General features: G+C 31.7%; 1 protein-coding gene across 15 annotated transcripts in view; it reads right to left on the reverse strand.

Annotated features, from left to right (window-relative positions):
- Window positions 1-22,340, reverse strand: part of LOC148627317 (IQ motif and SEC7 domain-containing protein 1-like) — a 79,076-nt gene that overhangs the window by 9,022 nt on the left and 47,714 nt on the right. For all 15 annotated transcript variants that reach the window (XM_088571295.1, XM_088571299.1, XM_088571300.1 and 12 more), the window contains exons 2-7: window positions 20,792-22,291; window positions 19,441-19,602; window positions 10,469-10,550; window positions 9,603-9,635; window positions 5,846-6,020; window positions 881-1,020 (exon numbers count right to left, since the gene is read on the reverse strand). In XM_088571295.1, coding sequence (XP_088427421.1) covers window positions 881-1,020; window positions 5,846-6,020; window positions 9,603-9,635; window positions 10,469-10,550; window positions 19,441-19,602; window positions 20,792-22,291 — 2,092 coding nt within the window. The remainder of the gene's footprint in view (window positions 1-880; window positions 1,021-5,845; window positions 6,021-9,602; window positions 9,636-10,468; window positions 10,551-19,440; window positions 19,603-20,791; window positions 22,292-22,340) is intronic.

The following is a 22,340-nucleotide window of genomic DNA, read 5'->3' on the forward strand; positions in this document are numbered from 1 at the left end:
AATTGCACAGTGATCACACAGTCTTAATCATATTTGGGTATTAACAAAGCCAGAATATACATCAGTCTTTTTTTTTAAAAGATAATACTTTTTTTTTAATAGCTATTGTGTATTTTAAAAATAACTCACTACAAAAAAGAATTATCTGGACAATCCTTAAACACTTTATAATAGCATTAGCTTTCCAAGTTCTAATTTTTTTAGTACTTCTTTGTCCAATATAGCCTATCTATGCTATCAAGTTGGCTATGAAAACAAAAAACTTCAGCAGAATTTGTTTATAACATGCAAACTGTTAATATATTAGTACTTTCAACCTACTCAAAACAGCTATTTAGTCTTGTCAAATTAACACTATAACTATTCCATAAAAGGAAAGGCATAAAAATAAGGAGAGACCTATTGATTAATCAATTAAGTTAATGTAAATGTATCTAATACAGTCTGGATCTACTGTCTACAGACACTCATGGATATTGATATGTCCAGAAAAAGAACAATCCTGTGGGTTTTTTACGAGAACTCCAGCCAATACTCCTTGTAATTTCCTATCAATGAGGAAGTTGGCCAGAATACAAGACCAGTAAATTTTGTTGTAATTATATTGTACTTTGTATCATGGTATCACTGACGATTAGTTTGATATACACTCAACTTAACTGATGTAAACTGATGTTAACAGACTTATATGTGTCTGAGATTACCTAATTTCAAACTCAGGAAATTAGTCAATGTACTGAAGTCAAAGACAATTTTCTTCTGATAAATGTTAAGGTATAAGTTTAGGACCTGCAAAATGTATCTCTGTGTATCTCTTTATCAACAAGAGCATCTTACATAAAACTTATAAATGTTAAGACTTTTTCTTGATTGAACTTACTGGTTTCTTGCCAACGATAGTCTGTTCTACTTTCATAACCTGAGTTACATGGTCAACACCAGGTCGGAATTCTGTTTGTTTGATTCTGTCGTAGATTCCCAAAAGTATATCTCTGTCTATATCTTCACCATCATCAATATCTGGAGAGGAAAAAATCATACCAATACAGTAAAATAATATCCAAAGAATATCCCTAAAATAATTGGCAATAAAATGCAGAAATCTTAAGATGTTGAAAGATCAGTTTACCTAAAATATAACAAGAGAAAATTTTCTACATATATGAGGGTGGATATGACCTTCGCTCCCCCTCCACACACACACACACACACACTAAAAAACAAATAGGCCACACTTTTTAGCACAATGTTTGTTTTCAATTCATTTGTCAGTTAAATTAACTATCCCCCTTTCCAAAAAATAAATTTTGTTAAACTCTCATATATAACACATACAGTTCGAGAGTTTATTGCTGAACAAATTTAATATGTATGTCACAATGTTCATGATCCAGGATGTCAGCAAACATTTGGCTACCAATTCAATTTGTCCTTATAAACAAGGTGAATATCAAGTACATCTAAGCACCATATTAAAGATCAACTGAAATAATGATGTATTTCTTGTGAAAGAGCCAAAAACTTTTTTCAGCATTTACCAAGATCAATAACCATAGAAATTACCCCTAATGACTCTAAGAATTTGTATCTAAGATTAAAGTGCATTTTATGTGCACTTCCAGTTTGTAAGATAAATAAACCACAAGAGATGCCCTTATTCTACACAATCGATTGCCTCACAACGATTATGGTGTATAAAATCATCAAAATCTACTGATCCCTTTTTATCTTATTTATCCATAGGTTAATTTTTGTCCACGGAAGTCATTAAATTTTCTGGATCACCTCTTTCCATAGAAAGGTTCAATACCAAATCAATATAGGGAATTAGGAGTTTTATTTAGCCATTGTGTAAATCTGAACTCAGTGTCACCTGGTTTGGAATATCTTAATCTAGCATCAAGATAATTATCACCACAACATTCCTCTAAAGGGCCGTACCGGAAGAAATGTATCATCTTATAAAAAAGTTTTCCCCTTTAAAGTTTGATTACTATAGAAGCAACTTTTTTTAGATATAAGCTTAACCATCACAGCCATAAACTGTCTTCTATTTCAGTAGGTACAATACCATCCTTTTTCTATCTTAAATTTAAAGGGTCATGAGAAAAGAGAAAAATAAGACATTTAAAAGCAATTAAAACAATTTTTCAAAATATTGTATTTCAGCTATTTGTACCCTCTCTTGCAATGTTTTAGTGGGAAAGCAAACCAAGGACTTCTTAGGTGAATCTCCCTGAACTTCATGTTCCTTTCCAGCAAAGCTGACCACAACTTTCTTCAAAGAAAGTTCACATGAACTTAAAACATTTGCACAAACAACTTAATCAAATTAAATAAACCCAGATGACCAGATGAAAGTTTGAGCTGAGTTCCACAATACCTCCTATGAATCAATAGGTTTATAATGAGCTTTGGTATTGTTTAATAAAGTGTTTTAGAAACCAAAATGAAAATACATCCAAAATAACACTACATAAGTTATTGTATCTATTTCTGTAGTTTTTGTAATACAAGTAGTGCAAGAACAAGTTTGACCTATCGTGTCAGGTTGTGCCCTTCCAACCACCTTTTCAAACTAGAGATAATTAATCAGTGTAATTTCTGAAATGATCTATAAAATTGATAAGATCTATCCGAACTTCACTATTATCATTCTTTCCTTATCTTAATGTGAAGAAAGAAAAAACCGAATCTGTAATGAAAGTCATAAAAAGTTCACAAAACATGGTGCACAGCTTCTCATTCTGAAAAGATTTTATTTTTCATATATGATTTTTTTAACTTTCAAGTGAATTTTAAGTAGTTATGCAGAGGCCTTATCTTATTCATATTAAGATTGTGTAGATTTTTATTGAAGTCTCAGGTGGGCATCAGACTAGATCAATTCTATATTTCATCACCAGACTATAAAAACACAAAAAAACAGGTGTTAGATAGATACATGTAGGTCATATGTGCATGAAAAGTTCATATTTGTAGAAAATATAAAATACTTGAATAGATTTATTTGTACAAGTACCAGTATGGAGAGTTATGTGTGTAATCAACACTAATATGAAAGAAACAAAAGTAAATGTGTATTTCTATAGATATTATGAAAATAAAACCACACCCTTTCCTTCAATTGCAATGAAAACGTTTTGTCCATATAATATTAGAACATATTATTGTGAAAAAATAAACTTCAACATAGTAAAAGCCTGATAGCAATATTTCTCCATTTTTTCAATATAACTTGGCAAACCTATATTTTTCAGTGACCTTAAAACCAAGGGAGTAAAGAAAAAAAAAGAAACCACGAAAATTCAACTAAGAGCATAAAATTCAAAACATACTCAGGTTTCAAATCATAATTAAACAAGACATGCAAAGACAGACTTTTAAATCATTTAACCTCATAGGTATTACTGGCTAAAGTTCACTCCTCAAATTCCTAGTAATTGAGAAAAATTTCATTCAATGGTTTTTTAACCTAAATAAATGTGACTGACATTTAAAATCTCAACTCAAGTAACAGCTTTTAACATTTTCTTTCTCAAATTAATGTTTAAATTCCCTAGTTAGTTAATGAAGCTCATAAATCTCACTGTGGCTTAAATACATGGTAGTAGTTTAAGTAAATTTGCTTAATAAGCTAATTTACCTTTTTAAAAAACGGGTTATGATAAAAAAAATGAAAAATTCCTGCAAAATTTGCTTATTTAGAATTCACATAAGTTCTCAATTTGTGCCTTTAGACAATTGTTTGATTTGAATGTATTCTAATTTGTATTTAAATGCAATAGGAAACACTAATTTTACAAAACAATATTACAATATTCCAATGATTCTAAGAGAATTTTAATGAATTGAACTAGAAAGTGGGGATGCAGTAAAATATAGGAGCTGTTAGATAATATATGTTGAAAACTCTTCAATATATTGTTGAAAATCAAATCTATTACACAGGTAACTTTTTTTTTCTTCCGAATTTGCATGACATTTAGAAAAAAAAATATCAAACTATCAATCCTTCTTATTTAACATGTGACAAATCAACTGTTCAATCAAGAACTGATTAAAGTCTGTTTAATATTACAAATTACATTCTATACATAAAAGATACACAAGTCCTTGATCTTTTCCCTCCTATATCCTGTGATGTATAGATGCTTTATTTGTTTGTTTGACCTATGTCAACTTCATTATATGTTGACAAACTAACAACCACCTAGTTCAACATCTGGTCCCGTGCCAAGCCATAGGGATGGACATGGTCCTATGTTTAGAAAAATCCATTCTCCCATTCCTAGCTGGTGATTAAATTTCAGTGAGAGTTTTCTCACCATCTTACATTTTTCGTGTCTTCTACAGATTTCATGGTAAAACTGATTCTAATTCAGTCTTTCCTCAATTTAAATCATTTCTCCACTCTTATGGTAAAATCAGATTTTAATATGCTTGCTAAAGCTTGCATGTTAAAAATCTCAATTTTACAATCCTAAGAGGAAATAATTTAAAGCACTCATTACTCACCAGCTGTAATGATGCTTAAGCCTTCACTTTCCACCCTATCTATCTACTGACCATCTTCTTGGGTGAAAACCAGTATAAGAGCATGTTTTTACACAAAAACTTAAAAAAGGACCACATTGAACATGTTCTATTATGTAGAGTAAACAAGAATTTTTTTATTTAAGATATTACAAAACAAATACAGGCTATTGCCAGTATGAACTCTCTTACAAAGGAGGCTAATTATTCTATCCCCAACAGAGGAGACAGTAGGACTATAGACTATGCTTATTTTACCCTCCAGAAACCTTTTAATGTACCCATGATGCACTGGTTACATAAATAATGTGACAAAAGCATAATTAGGTCCCTTTTGTGGGGTTTAAATGATTTGTATTTAATGTGATATATGAAACCATTCCAGTCCTTCTGGAGTCTATCAATGACACCAAGCAATTATTTCCAAGTTACAAGTTTATTAGTATTCAGAATAGATATTTGAATGTATCTTCAGGTACAAAAAAATTGATTAAACATAACATGTTTATTTTTCTTTATCAACATGCATTCACCAACTTGTGGTAAACATAACTTGACATGCAAATAGTGAGGTAGTGTGAACAAGAGTAATTGACTTGAAACAATGTACTTTTAAATGCCAAATGAAACAAATTACTTATGCCACTAACAGGTAAAGTTTCTTGAAATCGTAAGAACATGAAAACAGACAAAACTTTTCAATACTTTAGATTAAAGCCTAAATGCACAAGATCAGTAACCATGTATCTCACTTCTTCAACTCACCAGTGACCATGTATCTCACTTCCTCAAATCACCAGTGACCGTGTATCTAGCTTCCTCAACTCTACAGTGACCATGAATCTTACTCCACTTACTCACCACTGACCATGTATCTCACTTCACTAACTCAACAATGACCATGTATCTCACTTCCCTAACCCACCAGTGACCATGTATCTCACTTCCTCAACTCACCAGTGACCATGTATCTCACTTCACTAACTCACCAGTGGCCATGTATCTCACTTTGCTGACTCACCAGTGACCATATATCTCGCTTCTCCAACTCACCAGTGACCATGTATCTCACTTTGCTAACTCACCAGTGACCATGTATATCACTTCACTAACTCACCAGTGACCATGTATCTCACTTCCCCAACTTACTAGTGACCATGTATCTCACTTCCTCAATTCACCAGTGACCATGTATCTCAATTCACTAACTCACCAGTGACCATGTATCTCACTTCACTAACTCACCAGTGACCATGTATCTCACTTTGCTAATTCACTAGTGACCATGTAACTCACTTCCCAAACTCACCTCTTAGATTTTTAATGAATTCTTCAGGTTTCATACGTCTTTCTTGTTTGATGCTACGATTATGAAGATCTGTGGTCAACATGATGATTGCAAATGCTAACAGGAAAATGGTGTCAGGATTCTTAAAGTTCTTTACTTGGTCAGGATTGCAGTCACAAAATCTAGAAGCAAAAGCCTGAAAAAAGAAACATGAAAAATTATTTATTAAAAAAAAGGATAAAATGTAGTATCATACATGCATCAGCAACATGCAACAACACTCAATGTTTTTTCATGATCTACAATGAATAAGAACTGATGGTTTGTTTTTTTTTTCAATAACATAACAACAGTTTTTCTGCTGATCTTTCAGTATGTTAAGTGCATCGTCTGGTATTTTCATAATTTTTGTGTTACTTCTTTATGTTTTTCTTTATTTTGGGAATAACATTCAGGTAAAACATAGTTAGCATTAGGGACAAAGGATTGAAAAGAAAACTACTGTTGAGATATAAACAAATATGGCATTCAGATAGGAGCCTATTACTGACTATACTGCTGAACCAACCAACTAAATTTACTGCATGCTACATTAATTTCCGTAATAACAACATCAGTATGTTCTGTATTTGTTAATAGCTCAGTTAAAGGCTAATTACAATGTAAAAATTGTATAATGAAGTAACAACTCAAAGCAGACACCCTCACTTACAGCAATATAAACAGTCTCAAGTTAATTCATTTTCCTTGGAGGTCAAGGCCAGAATAAAATATCCCTGCTTACCATATTATATATATATTACAGCTTATTTTTCTGTTTTTTGGTTTTCCTGTTGTGACAAACCATAAAACTGACACCCTCACTTCAGAACATTAACTCTATAGAGTATAATTGTCTTTAATTTCTGTGGAAGTTCAAAGTATAATATGACACCAACACTTTAACAATGGTGTTAAATAGTAAATACTCTTCAATAAGCATGATTCAAAGAGGAAAAATTAAGTCCAGTGAAGACAGAAGGCAGAGGCTGAGTGCTAAAAGTCCTTGCAATAAGAGTATATCAAGTTAATCCTCCAAGAGATTTTGATCTTTAGCATCATTACAATAGAGAAATCAGATACACACACTTCAAATGAACAAGAACTTCCTCTTGTAATTCCAAAATTAAATTTGTAAAGCTCAAGATTATGAAACCACCTTGAATGATTGGAAGTTATAGATGGGGATGACATGCTGTGTCTGACTTGAGTACACTGGTCTAAAGGTCATCATTATATGTTTATATTTTTTCTCCAGTATTTCCATTTAATTAGGAATGTTTACTTTCCCTTTTTAGTAGACACTTGGCTGATTATATACTTTAGTTTTCTGTGTTTTCATTGTGTTTTGATTGTTATGTGTGGTAATTTTCTGCATCTGATTCACCTTAATTGCTATCATTTCGCTTAGCTTCTACCATTTTTTTTATTACCATAGTGAGTAGACTAGACTAATGATGCACCCAACAAAGGACTTAAAGGGAAAAAAAAGCATGATTTGAGAAAAGTTTATTCCTTGAATCAATTAATACAAATGTATAAAGGAGAAAGCAATTTTTTGTCACTTGACATGCAAGTTTCCAATAAAGCTTAACCATCTGTTCAGGAAAATGTTCATTAATACTTGTTAAAATCTACAATGAGCAAATTATTTGGTGCCATCTACTTCAAAATTAGCCAGTTTTAGTCACAACAGACTAGACCATGAATCATTGAACAACTTACTTAGAGCGGAAGGCACCAAAATGGAGAAAATGGCTGTTTTCATAGCCTGATTTCATCATGCTGGTGACAGAGCCATTAGTTTTCTAGAGATAAAAAGTAACGCAATAAAATTCCAATGTCCAAATTATTTTTTACAATTTTTGCCATTTTATATCTCCATTTACCATCAATAATCTAAGAGAAATATGATTTGCAAAATATTAAACCAATTCTTCTTTCATTTTTTTCCCAGAAAGCAATCATTTAAGTGGACTCAGATGTAAAAAAAAGTATTACTGATTGATGGGTAATGATAGCTCTAAATAAATAATCAATGTATTCAAATAGAATAAATTTATTAGTTATCAGAATTGATTAACAATTGACAAAAACAAACCTAAGTTCTGTACATTGTGACTGTTTCAGCTTTCATCAGTACAAGATTTAAAAAAAAAATATCTTCAATGGTGATTCCTTTAATCTGATGATATATTGTTAAAACACTGCATGCATTATTGCCATTTTTTTCATATCTGTCCCAAATGAAATATAATCAATTCACATTTTTGGCAATAAAACATCAGAGTTATTCCCCAACATACAGTGTATGGAAAACTGACAGAGAAAGTGAGACTTGAGAATGAAATCAATGTCAGAAAGATTAAAGATATGGTATTGGACAATTCTGAGATACACTCCAACAAAATGATACAAATCTACTTAATCATCTTCTTTGCAGGTTATGTAATAAAAGTCATTCTTTAGTGTTTTATGGACATGACTAATATGGTAGATGAATGGTCAACAGGCAGAAATGTGGAATTTCTCCCCAAACATGCAAGCTAATGGAGTAGAAATTATTTATGATGACTATACCATCATTAGAAGTATCAATAAAATTATAGAGGCCTGTATTTATTTTTGTCTACTATCAAAATGGAAAAGCAACATCAGATGTTAAAACTAGATATATCAATGATGATGTCATGAACTATATGCACTGAGCTGACAACAACCAGAATAAACATAAAATGCCAGAGAAAAACAACCATACATTTTATAAGAGGTGTTTCTGAAGGAGCCATTACAAGGCTTTCAGTATTTATTTAAAGTAACACTGTATTTTACAATAAGAGAGTATTATATAAGAGTGGTCTAATCCAAATTATGTCATGTACTTCGAAATGCCAGAACTTAGAGTGAAGTAGTGAACAAAAATAACCACATAAGATGTCATATTCTTAGAGGTTGTTTCAAAGCAAAGGGGTCAACTGAAAAGAAGTGAGTGCACTTTAATGAAAAACAAAAATCTGTTCCTTTTGAAATCCACAAATATATGGATACATTTAGCTTAATCATTATAAACACATGTAAGATCATGCAAGTAACTTGAAGACCCATAAACTTCAGAGTTCTCCTCATTAATTCTTCTCATGTCACCATCTTTTTATAATGAAAGACTGTAGAAAGTTTACCACCTTGTTAAAATTCAAGAGCCCTATCATTTTCACAAGTCTAATGCATCATTATTTCCTTTCTATAGTATCATTGTATATCACTTCACATGTTTTTATACAAGAAAGGGGTCTCTATATTTTGCTGTTTCATGCTTAACTTCGTGGTAATTGAAAGTTTCTGAAATGCAAAACCACAAAAGCTGTCAAAATCATTTTTCTGTTCTGTCAGTCTTTGGGATATTTACATGACAAAAAAAAAAAAAAGGATAACCACAACAGCTAATTAAAATCCAGATCTAGTGACATTAACCAAGTTTTACCATATCTCCTGCTGTTAAAACTTTTACAGTAGGAAAACTTTCCAAGTCTCTCACATCACAAAATGTGAAGCATGAAGTAATTTAGGTAACAAATAAACCAGTGACATTGATCCCCTGAAAAAAAATAGGACTACTGTTCCAAAACTTCATGCCTAGAAAGAGCACTCCACAAAATTTTCATGGGTTATTTTCTTCTCAAAAGTAGGCACTATTTTGTAGAATACTATTCCCATGGAACTATCAATATACAATACCTACCTCCATTAGTCTTTCTATCTTCTGAGCTTCACCCTGTAAGTATAAATGGTTCTTTTGGGTCCATGATGATACCAACTTAATTAAAGCCCAAGTATAAATAACACGAAAAATAGGGTAGTTCTTACTAGTGCTACAGCTTTTTTTCTTGATGGAATAGTAAAATCACCTCAAATTTGGTACAAATATATATTATAATACATCTACATGAATCTATACAACTATGTCATTAAACGAAAGTGCAAAGCATGGATTCTGACTATCATCTTGTCTTTAATCTGTATTGAAATTTTTCTAATTAATTGTGTTACTTGTATCTGCTGTACATGAATTGCAATGCAAATAGTTTAAGTCAGATTTGATTTACAACTCATTCTAACTGTCAGTCAAAGTCTATATAAAATTTCTGAACATTCTTGACATTGTATACATCTTATTTATGCAAGAATGCCATTATAAATAAAACAATTTTACAACCAAAGAAACACAGAGGATCGAATAAATATCTTCTCTGATTGAATCAATGTCATTTGCATATTACTCAAATTGATAGAAATCCCCCTGATCAACTCAAGACATATATATTTGACATTAATACAATTCAGTATAAAACTCTGATGTCTGTTGCTGCTGTGATAAGAAGTGAATATAATTCAACATTTCATATTTTTATTTGTTGGATAGGAGTGGTGGTGCATTTCTTCTTCTTATATTTTTCTATAAGAACTAAATATTCCTAAAAAGAGTATAACATTTGATAAGTATGCAACTTCACCATATGCACAAACTTCTCTGTCATACAGGCATTATGTTAATTAATGTAATGACATTTTCTTTCTATTGACCGAAAGGAAGAGTCATTTACTTACAGGCATTCTGAAAAAAGACTGGAATTTCCGCAAGGCCATGTCTACCTGTAGTCCAGCGAGATCTATTTCCTGAGCAAAGTATCTGAAAATAAAGAAGAAACATTAAGTATGAGAAAAAAACTTGTGTGTTCAGATAAATATTTCTTTTGATTCAAAGAACTATTTCCACATTAATAATGAAATGTCAGCGATGAGCATATACATATAGATTCTTCTTCAGAAAGAAGTGGAGAAGTAGTTTAATCTAAGAAAAGGCTGAAGTGGAATTGATTTCTCAAATGAAATCTGTAGAAAACTTGGAAAATGTAAATTGGCGGGAAACCTCTTTAGAAATTTAATCACCGCCAGTGGTTGAAAAGTCACCTAGCATAAAATGGGGCAAAAAAATAATATCTAGAATGTCTAGCTTATGACTAAATCTGCCATCACAAAACATCAGTCAGTGAAACAATACAAAAAGTGTTATGTAATTGATTTGAACTTCTTGTTATTTCATGCTCTTGGAGACTCTAGAGAAAGACCCGCATTCCAAAAAATATATTCATAGTGTAAGAACATAGCCATATAAGGAAAGAATTCTTACTTAGATGACATGTATTTTTGTACTAAATACCTCATCTTAAAATATTGACTCCAACAGAGAAGTATGATGGCCACAGACCACAGACCATAAACTTCACCCATAGAGACATAGCTCTTACCAGGGCAACCACAACAATTCAACTGCTTGACTTGTAACTATGACCTCAAATTTTTAATCACATTACTGTGGTAGATTAAAGAAGTTTTAACCTGATTCTAAACATGTACCAAAATACTATTAAGGTGTACAATTTTAATCCCCATTCCATACATAATGTTTAAACCAACATAAATCACAGCACAGTCTGGAATACACAACTTTATCCTTTAAATGTTTTACTGACCAATACAATCTGATTAGCTTTGACAAATAGTTAAATAAGAAATTATTTGCTTCATTTCTCCAATTCAATGGATCAGAAAGCCACATATCTTCTTTTCCACATGGAAGAAAAGAGTATTTATCTGTTCTAGACATCTTATTCAATGCCTTGCACTTGTCAAGTAAAATTAGTCTACCTCAATGACAAATGTATATATGCCAAGTTGACAATTGCATGCATATTAAAAAATAAAACAGATCATTTCCACCGTAGTCTAACAGAAGGTTTATAATATATTGCTGAGAGAACAAATGCACTGTTAGAAAATCTGCTTTCAATTTAGGTTCTAGATAATTTGGTTGCAGTTAATTTTCCTGCTAATTCACTAGTATACATGGATTACACCTCCTTTGATACCAATAGTCATCTTTCAACCCTTATATGGAAAGTTCAGCCATTCTTCAACCCAAATATATAGAGCTAGTCATAAAAAACCTTACATGTAAAGTTCAGCCATTATTTAGAGATAATCATTTAACAACCCTTACATGTAGAGCTCAGTGATCTGGACTCACCCTTATAACAATGTTTTGTTTCAGAGATTAACTATCAAAGCAGCAAAAGAATCAGTAACAGACAACAACACAAAGGTTATCAAGGAAAGAATTCAGAACTCTGATAACACAATACTTATGGTGTTTTAAATAAACATCCAGAAACAAGGAATATCTTGAAAACAACAATAAGAACACACAAGATATATTGATAAACCAGGATACCATACAAGACAGAGGGTACAGAGCATCAAACATACAAACACCTGCCTGTACTCTAAGATTGGACAAGATATCTGGATGGAAGACTTGATGAATGCTACAGTTAGTTTGTCAGTGTTAAAAACTGACAAATATTAGGATTTGCCAAAGAGCAGGGAATTCTTAGTTATCAATGATGATTATGTAGTACTCATTGAAAAATCCAACTATCCAAATGAAAACAGAATCACCACCAATTTCTAGTCATTTCCAGAAACAGAAAGATGCTAAAATTCTGGTTCCCTAATGATGTTTTAACTTATTGCCTCTGCTATGTAAGCTATATTTATGAAACATTCATGACAACAACCTAAAATTCTCACATGATGAAGGTAGTGACACAAATGCTGAATTGGTTGTAGAACAACATTAGAGTACCACATGTTACCTGATCATGTGAAAAGAAAGCTAATATCACAATGGTCTAATAATTCAACGGTTGTGACAGTTTGCCCTATTAAGACAATTCTGAACAATTTACTTTTCAACTAAGGTATAGGGTAATTGTTGCTACAATTTAAGAATGTCAGTTTCAAAGGCCCAGATCAATTCAAAGGACCACAAACTCTATGCAGATAAGATTTCTCTTTAAACTTTATATACACTATATCAGAACACCTAATCATATATATACTAGATTTGCAACAATGTAAATTTACCATATGTGACATGCTCTACCACAGTATTAGGAACATATGTTGTTTTAATGCTATCTAGGAAAAGATCCTTCAAAGCAAAACATGTATTTATTCACAGTAGCAGTGTTTTTATCTAAATTCACTTAAAGCTAGAAGTATCATTTCGCAAGGTCTATATTTACTGTGTTAACAGATATTGATTGACATTTTCGACTAATTCCTATCAAAGAGTAACCAAAGGAATAATAGCTCACTTGTTTAAAGTGTAAACTATCTAAAACTTTAATCAATGCTAAATTCCACTCAAGACTATTTATATACTTTGCTGATTCAAGCAAGAATGTTGGTGAGAAAAACAACCTTAAAAGCATTCCATAATGTCTTTTTTTAAGTCAGTTCTTTAAGAAGCATAAAAAAACCAACACCCTAAGTGAATACCATTCAGACCTCTACTGTACTAGACAAGTGTGAAATTGAAGTCTTAAGGCAACCTAATGGCAAAACCTTTTAGTCACCAACTAAGATAATATGTATGATGAAACTAGAATGGACTCCATCAGGTTCTACTTAGTTGAAGAACACCAACATCACTTGTCATAATAAAGACATAAAGCCTTCAGATCTTCTTCTCAAAACAAAGTAACTTCCCCACTGTGTAATAATAACACAAGTCTTTGACTTTGCACTCTTACTGAACCATGTAAAGATATTCTGCAAATTATTCCCTGCATAGTGGAGTGTATCTCATAACTTCTCATCATTTGATACCAATCCATTTCCCTCTCAAAGACTTCTAACAAGTCTAATAGCATTTTTAACATTGATATTTGACAAGAAAACGCTGATGAATCATGATATGAAGTAATTGTGGTTGGTCACAAAGTCATGTCAGTATCTCTTGTTTTCAATACTCATACTTGTAGAGGAAATGAAGCAACTGATAATCTTAATAGTTTTCTCTTTAAAGAATATATAATAAATGCAAATCAATTTTAAAAAACCTAAAAGTGATTGCTATGAAATAATACCTCATTTTCTTAAGTTTTTAGCACTGAGCTTGCATACATGTATTGATCAAAGTTGATTCCTTTTTAAAGAGTACAAACATCAAAATCGCAAATGCAAATGTACTCTTAAAGAACTTATAACTAGACGCACTAAAAACAGATCTAAAATTTCATAATGATGGCATCTTTATGCAAATACATTTTGTATAAAGATAAGTACTACACTGTCACATTGCTACTTATGATGGTAAAAGATACTATGCTAAATAAGGAAAATCAATGCTATATTTGGTCTGGAAATAAAATACAAAAAATTTCTGCTGCAATAAAAACTACTGATGTGGAAATAACATACATGAATTTTGGATCTCAGTTTCTAGTTACGTAATAATGCTGTCTCCAATTATAGCAAGATCGATTGGACATCTGCACTTTCAACAAATTGAGAACATTAATTAACAAAAATTGATTCTCTGCATTATAAGTATATGAATAGAATCATTTGAAGCTTCCCACTTGCTGATTTGATGCTAAAAATTCCCTGAATTCATCTCTAAGCAGCTTTTGAAACAAATATAGACATTTAAACTGCGTCATTGCATAAAACGATGAGGTTTTGAACCATTTTGGAACACTTGAAAGGTGTAGAATTTTAATAATAATAATAATAATAAAAAGTTTTTTACATGACTAATATTTCTGCAAGAAGTCATTATTATAAAATGAAAAGCCCACAAGGCTCTTATTTACCACCTAAAAAAATTTATGTGCCAGATTTCGTCAATATTTGTATTCAAAGTTCCAGAAATTTCTGTGAGACAATCAATGCTAACTCACAATATTTTTGCTTTCATAATGGAAAAAACACATAATCATTTCTAAAAATTTATACAGAATGTTGATTTGATAGAAAAAACAAATAGAAATCAAGGTGCAGCTTATGAGCTTCATCAAAACACCTGAAATAAAGGGGTATGGTAAGATATATATTGGAAGTCTTCCAGCCATCAAGTCTCGATTATATTGATATTTTGTAACTTTTCCAAGATAAATGATTTCGATCATAACATTATTACCTTGATTTTTGTATTATTTTACACATCATTATCAGAGAGCTCAAATATAATCAAGTGCTGAAAGACTGGTGCAAAGTTATACAAATATTACAACATGTATCATGCCAGACTTCCACTCTTGTACTCAGAAAGCACTTTTTATCAAATTATAGTTATTTTTCAACCAGTGTTTTGCAAAATGGGCAAAAACAAACAAAACCAGAATGGAACAGACTAATAAGAACCTTAGACAACCATATGATATTTTCATTAAATTCCGAGACTCTTGGGTGAAAATTATGATTCAACAAAAACACAATACAATATTGTCAATGATTCTTTTGTCTAGACTTATTTAGCAGTACCAAATTGTCCAATCAAATCCAGGATTTGACTAAAACAAGTTAAATTTTCTCTTGATGGAGCCATAATTTCTTCAAAACTGGTCTGTGCCAACTACCAGTCATTAACATGTTTATTCACCTCAGTGCAATATATTTTTCTTCATTTCTGGCTTCACAAGATCATCTAACAATAAAATGACATTTTTTTTCAAACCCTTGTTGAGCCTCCTTTAAATATTGACCAGCTAAGAATCAACAAATTTTATCCAAGACAAAATGGGCGCAAACTCATTAGTCAAAGTGAATGATTGGTAATTAATGGGAAATTGCAGGATATGTCCAGTCATAGAAATCTGTCCTGACAGCTTTATCAACTCAAGTGCCAATGGCTGGCACTCTACAATGTTTCAGAAGTGTCTGAATCCACTGCCTACTCTAGGGCCAACAATTTCTCTAAAGAAGATATTACAACAAAGTGGTACCAAGCAAATTTTAAACATGTACTATTGCAACTGGTCATCCAGTTCATGGGTATATCCAGTCCCCTTGGAAAGGAGAGGTACATCAGAAAAAAAGGGGGTAGCTGGGACATTATTTAAAATTTTTTGTCAATTTTACACATGAAAATGACAATTTTTCCAATAAAAAGGTGGTGTGCCAACCCCCTGCACATCTTCTCTGGATTGACCAATGAGCTTTCAGTCCATACCAATACCTAACTCAGTTCATTACAAGGTCATTTTATTCTGAAATCATAAGCCTTGGTTTGGCTTCTGGTTTTAATATATGGTTTTGATAGAACTAGATGTATTCTCTTCTTACTCATAATTACAAACAAATCTCTATATATTTGTCTTATTGGTGTAATTATTAGGACAGAGTTATAAATCCTGTACCATCAAGAGATTTTTTTTCTGAAATATTAAGATGACAAAGCCAGCTTAATTCTGTGATTAAGTTCCATCCAGAGTTGACAATCCAGTCATCCAGCAGGCACCAAGGATAATTTCATAAAGATTGTGAGTTCATGACCCAGCACTATGACTAAGCAATGGATCATTATCATACAATAAGAATGGATTTCAAATTATTGTCTTCAGAAAAATCCTTACAAAATGCTCCAGGGAACTAAAAGAGGTCTTTATTCAAGAATTAAAGGTTAACAACTTACAAGGGGAAAATAAGGATTGTTTTGTCATCTCCATCATCAGTTTCTCCTTGTACAAGTTGTTCAAATTTGTTTTGTCTTAGACACATATAAATATAATTGCATGTTGCAATCTTATTTCATTCTAACACTGTAAACTGTAGACATTTTCTTATAAGACATATAAAAAATGTTGAAATCATCAGATTGTTTTAATTTACTCTGTCATGGATGCATAAAAATACTGTTTAACCTATGTTTTCCTAACATAATCAAATGCAATCAACTTACAGGAGAAAAGACATGGATTAAACTTCGAACATTTTCAAAGTTCTAGTCCTAATACAGTGTATAACAATTACATTCATATTGAATTTCATAAGCCAACATTGGTTACTTTGAAATTAAACACTTTTCAAACACTTGTATTGATCTTATGTAAATGCATTTTATACAAGAACAAAAAAAAACAATGAATAATATTTCTTGGGAAAATAATAACATCAAAATCAATGATCTATTTCTGAAGCCAAATTTAAAAGTGTCAAAACTGTTCTATAAAATGCTATTAGATGGAAGATAAATTCAGATTTTTTGTCCCAAGTGAGAAATATTGAAAATAAATATGGGAGGGTGTTAGATACCACGGGATGTATTTCTATGATAAAATCAGGATGTTATAGCAGGCCAAGGAATGAGTAAATCATAGATTTTCTATAGATCCTTTGTAATGAGAACCACCTCCCACAAGTTAAGACAGAATTGTAGCAAAATGAGTTTGACATATTGTTTTCCATGGTTCTAAATATACAGCATTTATACTGGTGATATGTTTCCAGAAAGCAATAAGTGTCACAGTGATAACTTTTTATTAAAAACAAACAACAAAAAACATGATGGATTTTTTGTTGTTGCTTCCTTCCTCCTCATCATAACAGTAGATTTATTCTTTACAGAAAATATTGTTTGACTAAAGCAGTTTCTGTTCATGAAATCTTATTAGCTTGTCTAAATGTAATCTATTGAAAAGGAATTTCTATTCAATGGTTATCAATATGTTTTATATATTATGGATAATGATAAAATGCTCATAAAATCAGAAAAAAAAGACTCTTTCATGATTCATAAATACAACTGTTAATAGAATTTCGATCATAAACAATTTGTTATTACAAATGCAAAGCACAGCCATGGAGAAACACTTTCCAGTAGAATCTGAGTTTTAGAGAAAGTAATGACATAAAATCTGGGTGTAATTTGAAAGCATGTCCATAATGAGGGTTTAATGCCCTACAGTGTCAATCACTTAGGGACTTAACTGGTATTCTATAAGCTAAAAGCTAATATCATGCCATAACTTAGGTGTGTCCTTTAGCTGTATCAATTGATGACAGTGACAGTATTAATGCAATTACATAGAAACTAATATCTAAGTAAGACACGTTAAGTAGCTGTCTTTGTAAGAATCATGAAAATCTGAAAAATGTGATACGTCCTAAAAAAGGCTACATATTTTTATTTTTGTAATTAAGTTGTTTTATGGGTCTATACTATGAAATGTGTAATTATTCATTCAAATCTTCCTGCTCTTACGAGAAAATCAACATTGAAAATCCAAAAGATTCTATTGTATTTGAGCGTCATTTACAGAGTTATCTCCCTTAATTTTGAAATCTACAGTGCATTCTATACAATTTTTATCTCCTAAGAGTACGGGTTATATGAAAAACCACATGTTAATTTCTGTTTACTATGACATTTCAAACAAAATATCAAAAATAAAAATATGTAGGCTTTTTACCCATGAATCACATTTTGCATGATCCTTAGCTGGAGTGCTACTTAATATTCTTGTAATGTGAAACATGTATTCCTGCTCCAATCATAGTGAACTGTCAACTAATATAAGCAGTATCAGTAAGGCAATAAAGGTATTCAAGTGACTACATGTTTATTTGGCTTAAAGTTTTTAACCAAATTAATGGCCCCACCTTTACAAATCTGCACTCTTTCTTTCATATTACTTTCACTCTCTAATTACTACAGTAATACATTTACCCAGAAATACCAACCTTTAATCAATGACCATTCACTTATGTAAAGAAATAATGAACATTTAATGAAATGGTTAGATAAAAGTGATAAAACTAAATGACTCCAGTGTAGTTATGTAATTGAGAAAGAGACATTGCATGGATCAATTATTCCAGGACATGTTCTATCAAGATGGACATTTTCACTATCAGCCCTTTAACCTTGGGGGTATACAGTATTAACATAGTTTATATAAGATCAAACAGGATTTTGTTTATTATTTATACCTAAACATTTCTCTATAGAGGGACAAATGGTTTACATAGTTTCTCTGATGTCTAGGGCAAAGTTTACAACAGGGAAAAGGTAACAACATTTGGTTTATGATGATTACTCCCAGAGAAGATAGTCCATACTTTCAGGCAATAACATATGTATAAAATAATCAAATAACTCATTCATCAATGTTCTACAGAATACTGTGCAGATGACAGGGAGAGGTGGAATGGAGAAACACTGAAATATTAACTTCTGCTGAAAACTAGAAATGTACGAAATATGCTGAGTTTAATAAATTCATATGCATACACAATTTTTTCAATTTCTTAAGGTCATAAAGGATACTTCAGAATTCACTAAGATCAGCCTTGTAATATCTTCCAATGTTTGAATATTTAAGTCCATAAAACGTGATCAAAGAAACGTGCTTAAAAAAAAATTTTGTACCTACAAACCAATAAGCCCATTAAACAGCATATGTCACTTTAAAAACAACCACAATTCATGATTATCCTTGCCATATTATTGGTCTAACATCTGTGATAGTGTATTTCTAAAAAAGTATTATTCTCCAACATGAAAGTAAGCATGTATCATATTCTTTCAAGGACATGGATGTACTTTTAACTGTTTTGAAAAAATGTACTACAGTGTTTTAGAACCTTCTATATTGAAAGAATGCCATCATTGAGCACCAATTGGGTGGAAGTCCAAAAGAGGGGTGTAGACAAGACAAAACTGAACTTACTCTAAGACTGCCATATTGAAATCATTCTGTAAGTTGCCAAGGTACTCTCCAATCATCTGTTTACTCAGGCCCTTCCGAGAGATAAGGAACTTGGCCACAGCATGTGGATCTTCCTCAACAAACCCACACTGACATAAAAACTGGATTCCTTTCTCAGGTTTCCTGAAATGTAATTATATAGTATTTTTGAGGGTGAAGTAATGGACATATGTATTATTCTGTACACTGCATCATAAAAACTCAATGCACTGATAGCGTCTACGAAAGAGCTAAATTCAGGGTGCAAGCAGAACATTATATTACATCCTATGCCAAATTAAAAGATCCTTTTTTACAGATGAAATTAAAGCTATTAAATATTTATAATACTTACACACTTGGTTGAGACTAGTCTCTATTTTGCATGTTTATTTTTACAGTACCTCAGTATGTGTGTGTTCATGGTTTTGTTTCACTGTACAAGTATATATAATAATTAAAGGACTTAAATAACTTTCATAGTTCAACTAAATGTTGACCGTTCATGGTTTTTGAATTTGTGGATTTCATTAGAGCATCACTGCTTTAGAATTTGAATCAGTATTAATTGGACCATACCTTAAATATCACCAAAATTAGTACCCACTAGAAACTGGTTTGTTCTATAGTTTATTATTTTTATATTTATCTTCCTCTTTTTTTTTCTTTTTTTTTTCTCACACTGGGTTCAAATATATAAAGTTCAATGTTTCCTTGTCAAATGACATCATGTACAAGTATGTACAGGAAAGTAACAATTAAGATAAGAGGAAAGAATGGGTGTGAAGTTTCAAAGTGGATGTAGATTATACAAAATGTTTCTTATGACTAATTAGGAACTTCATCACAAAACAACAGTTTAATGAAACTCATCACTACCCAAAACCATGTTAGAACACTACTACTACTTATAATTTTATCAATTATAACTTATGAATTCCCCTATCTATCAATGTCAATTATCTTCATAATTTATATGGCAATAAATTCTAGTTCTTGCATCCTTCATGTCTCTTTTGGAGACATTAATGACTTGATATGGTTTTTATTTCATTTTAACAATGGGGATTTCATGCATGTAATTTCCACTTTTCGTGATTTCTACAAATTGATACACTATTGAAAATACATTTTGTAGTCAAAACGGACAAAAAAATGGTCCCACTCATATCTTTAACCAATAACAAGCATTTATGCTTATACCTAAGGCTAACAACAGACAATTTAAATAATCATTTCAACTAAACAAATAATGCCACTGGCATCTAAAACAACTTGAATTTCATGTTTACAAATTAAAGACCTCTTCATAGCTTTTAAATATAATACTCACTTGTTGAACAAATTCATGCCAATTCTGTAGGTACGTTTTCTGACTTTGTCAGCAGACTTTGGAACAGAATGATGGTGATCAGGTGTAACACTGAGACGTAATCGTCTTTGATAGTTCAGACTATGTTCACTATTTATACTAGAATTTTCACCATTTACATTTTCTGAGCTTGGGGAGCTAGAACAATTACCATCATATGAATCTGCCTCACTTGTTTCTGATATATTGCTCATACGCTTCTGTTCAACAGTTTTTGGGGGTGCATTGCCATTTACAGCAGCACTCTTACGTTTCCACACCGGTGAAGCTTCTGGGGCCCTGACTGGAACCTGAGGAGGCTTTTTGGAAAAACCTTCCCCCAATTGTCTACTTCTTAATTTTACTTCCTGGTTCATGTAATATTTTAAAGTTTGATCTGCCATTTGTTTTTGTTCTGGTGTTCGTATATTTTCTAAAGAGGAGCTATCAGCTTTAATTTGTAAATCCCCTTGACTGCCACAGGATCCTGAATCAGAATAGTTTGTTCTAAAATTTTCATAGGATGCACTTTTGTTGCTCTCTAAAGTGTCTGTACTTGCATTTGAAAAAAGAGATGATGCAGATGGTTTATGAGTAAATGTGTAATTTGTAATATCATTCTGACTATCACTATTAATACTGTCACTATTAAAGCTATCTGCTAAAATTTCTGTCTCTCTACTATCCAGGAGAGTTTCAAAATTAAGACTAGGTAAATCTACAGTGTTTTCACTTGGTCCTCTTTGAGAAGATTCATTAGCACTATTTTGGTTCATTTCAGGGTATGAATTTCTGTTATTGTTTGTTTCTTCAACAGTTTTGTGAAAATTTTGATTTACAGGAATGTCTCCAAAATCTACTTCCTTGCATCGTTCTAATTTCTTCCTTTCTAGCTGAGAAAGTCTAGTCCGTAAAGAAGAATCAATTTTCATATTTTGATCTAAAGACATCTGATGTCTAATCCTAGAGTCACCAGATTGAAAGGGCTCACTATAGTGTTGCCCGTCTACGTTGTTTTGCACAAAAGGAGCACCCATTGTATGTGCATTATCTGAAATTCTATCTGTCCAAACAGTATTACTACGTCCTATTTCTGATAAACGTTTTGAAATCCTTGATCTTTCTCCCACAGAATTTCTCAATTTTTCAAAATTTTTATTCATACAATGTTGTCTAAAAGCTTGTTGAATAGTCTTGGCAGCACGTCGAGATCGGAGTGAACCACCATATTTTCTCTCTAGCATTTCTAACTGTTTTTCACGAAGGTCATCTGAAAGTTCATAAGAAACTGAATGAGAGCGTGATCTCTTCACATCTTCTTCATTATTCCGGAATGACCGTTGTCTTTGAGCTCTATTCCCATGTGTACTATTTTGATGTGCAAGTTTACTACTTCTTGGAGATTCCAATGGCGACCCTCCAACCGATCTTGACCTTGACTTGTTTCTCAATAAGTCATCTCCAGTCCTAGCTCCAGAAACACTGCAATGAAAAAATATTCAAACATTACATAAAACTCAAATTGATTTAT

Source organism: Perna viridis, chromosome 1, assembly GCF_037379345.1.
Source record: "Perna viridis isolate PV_CMFRI_1.1 ecotype Kerala chromosome 1, ASM3737934v1, whole genome shotgun sequence".
NCBI lineage: Eukaryota > Metazoa > Mollusca > Bivalvia > Mytilida > Mytilidae > Perna > Perna viridis.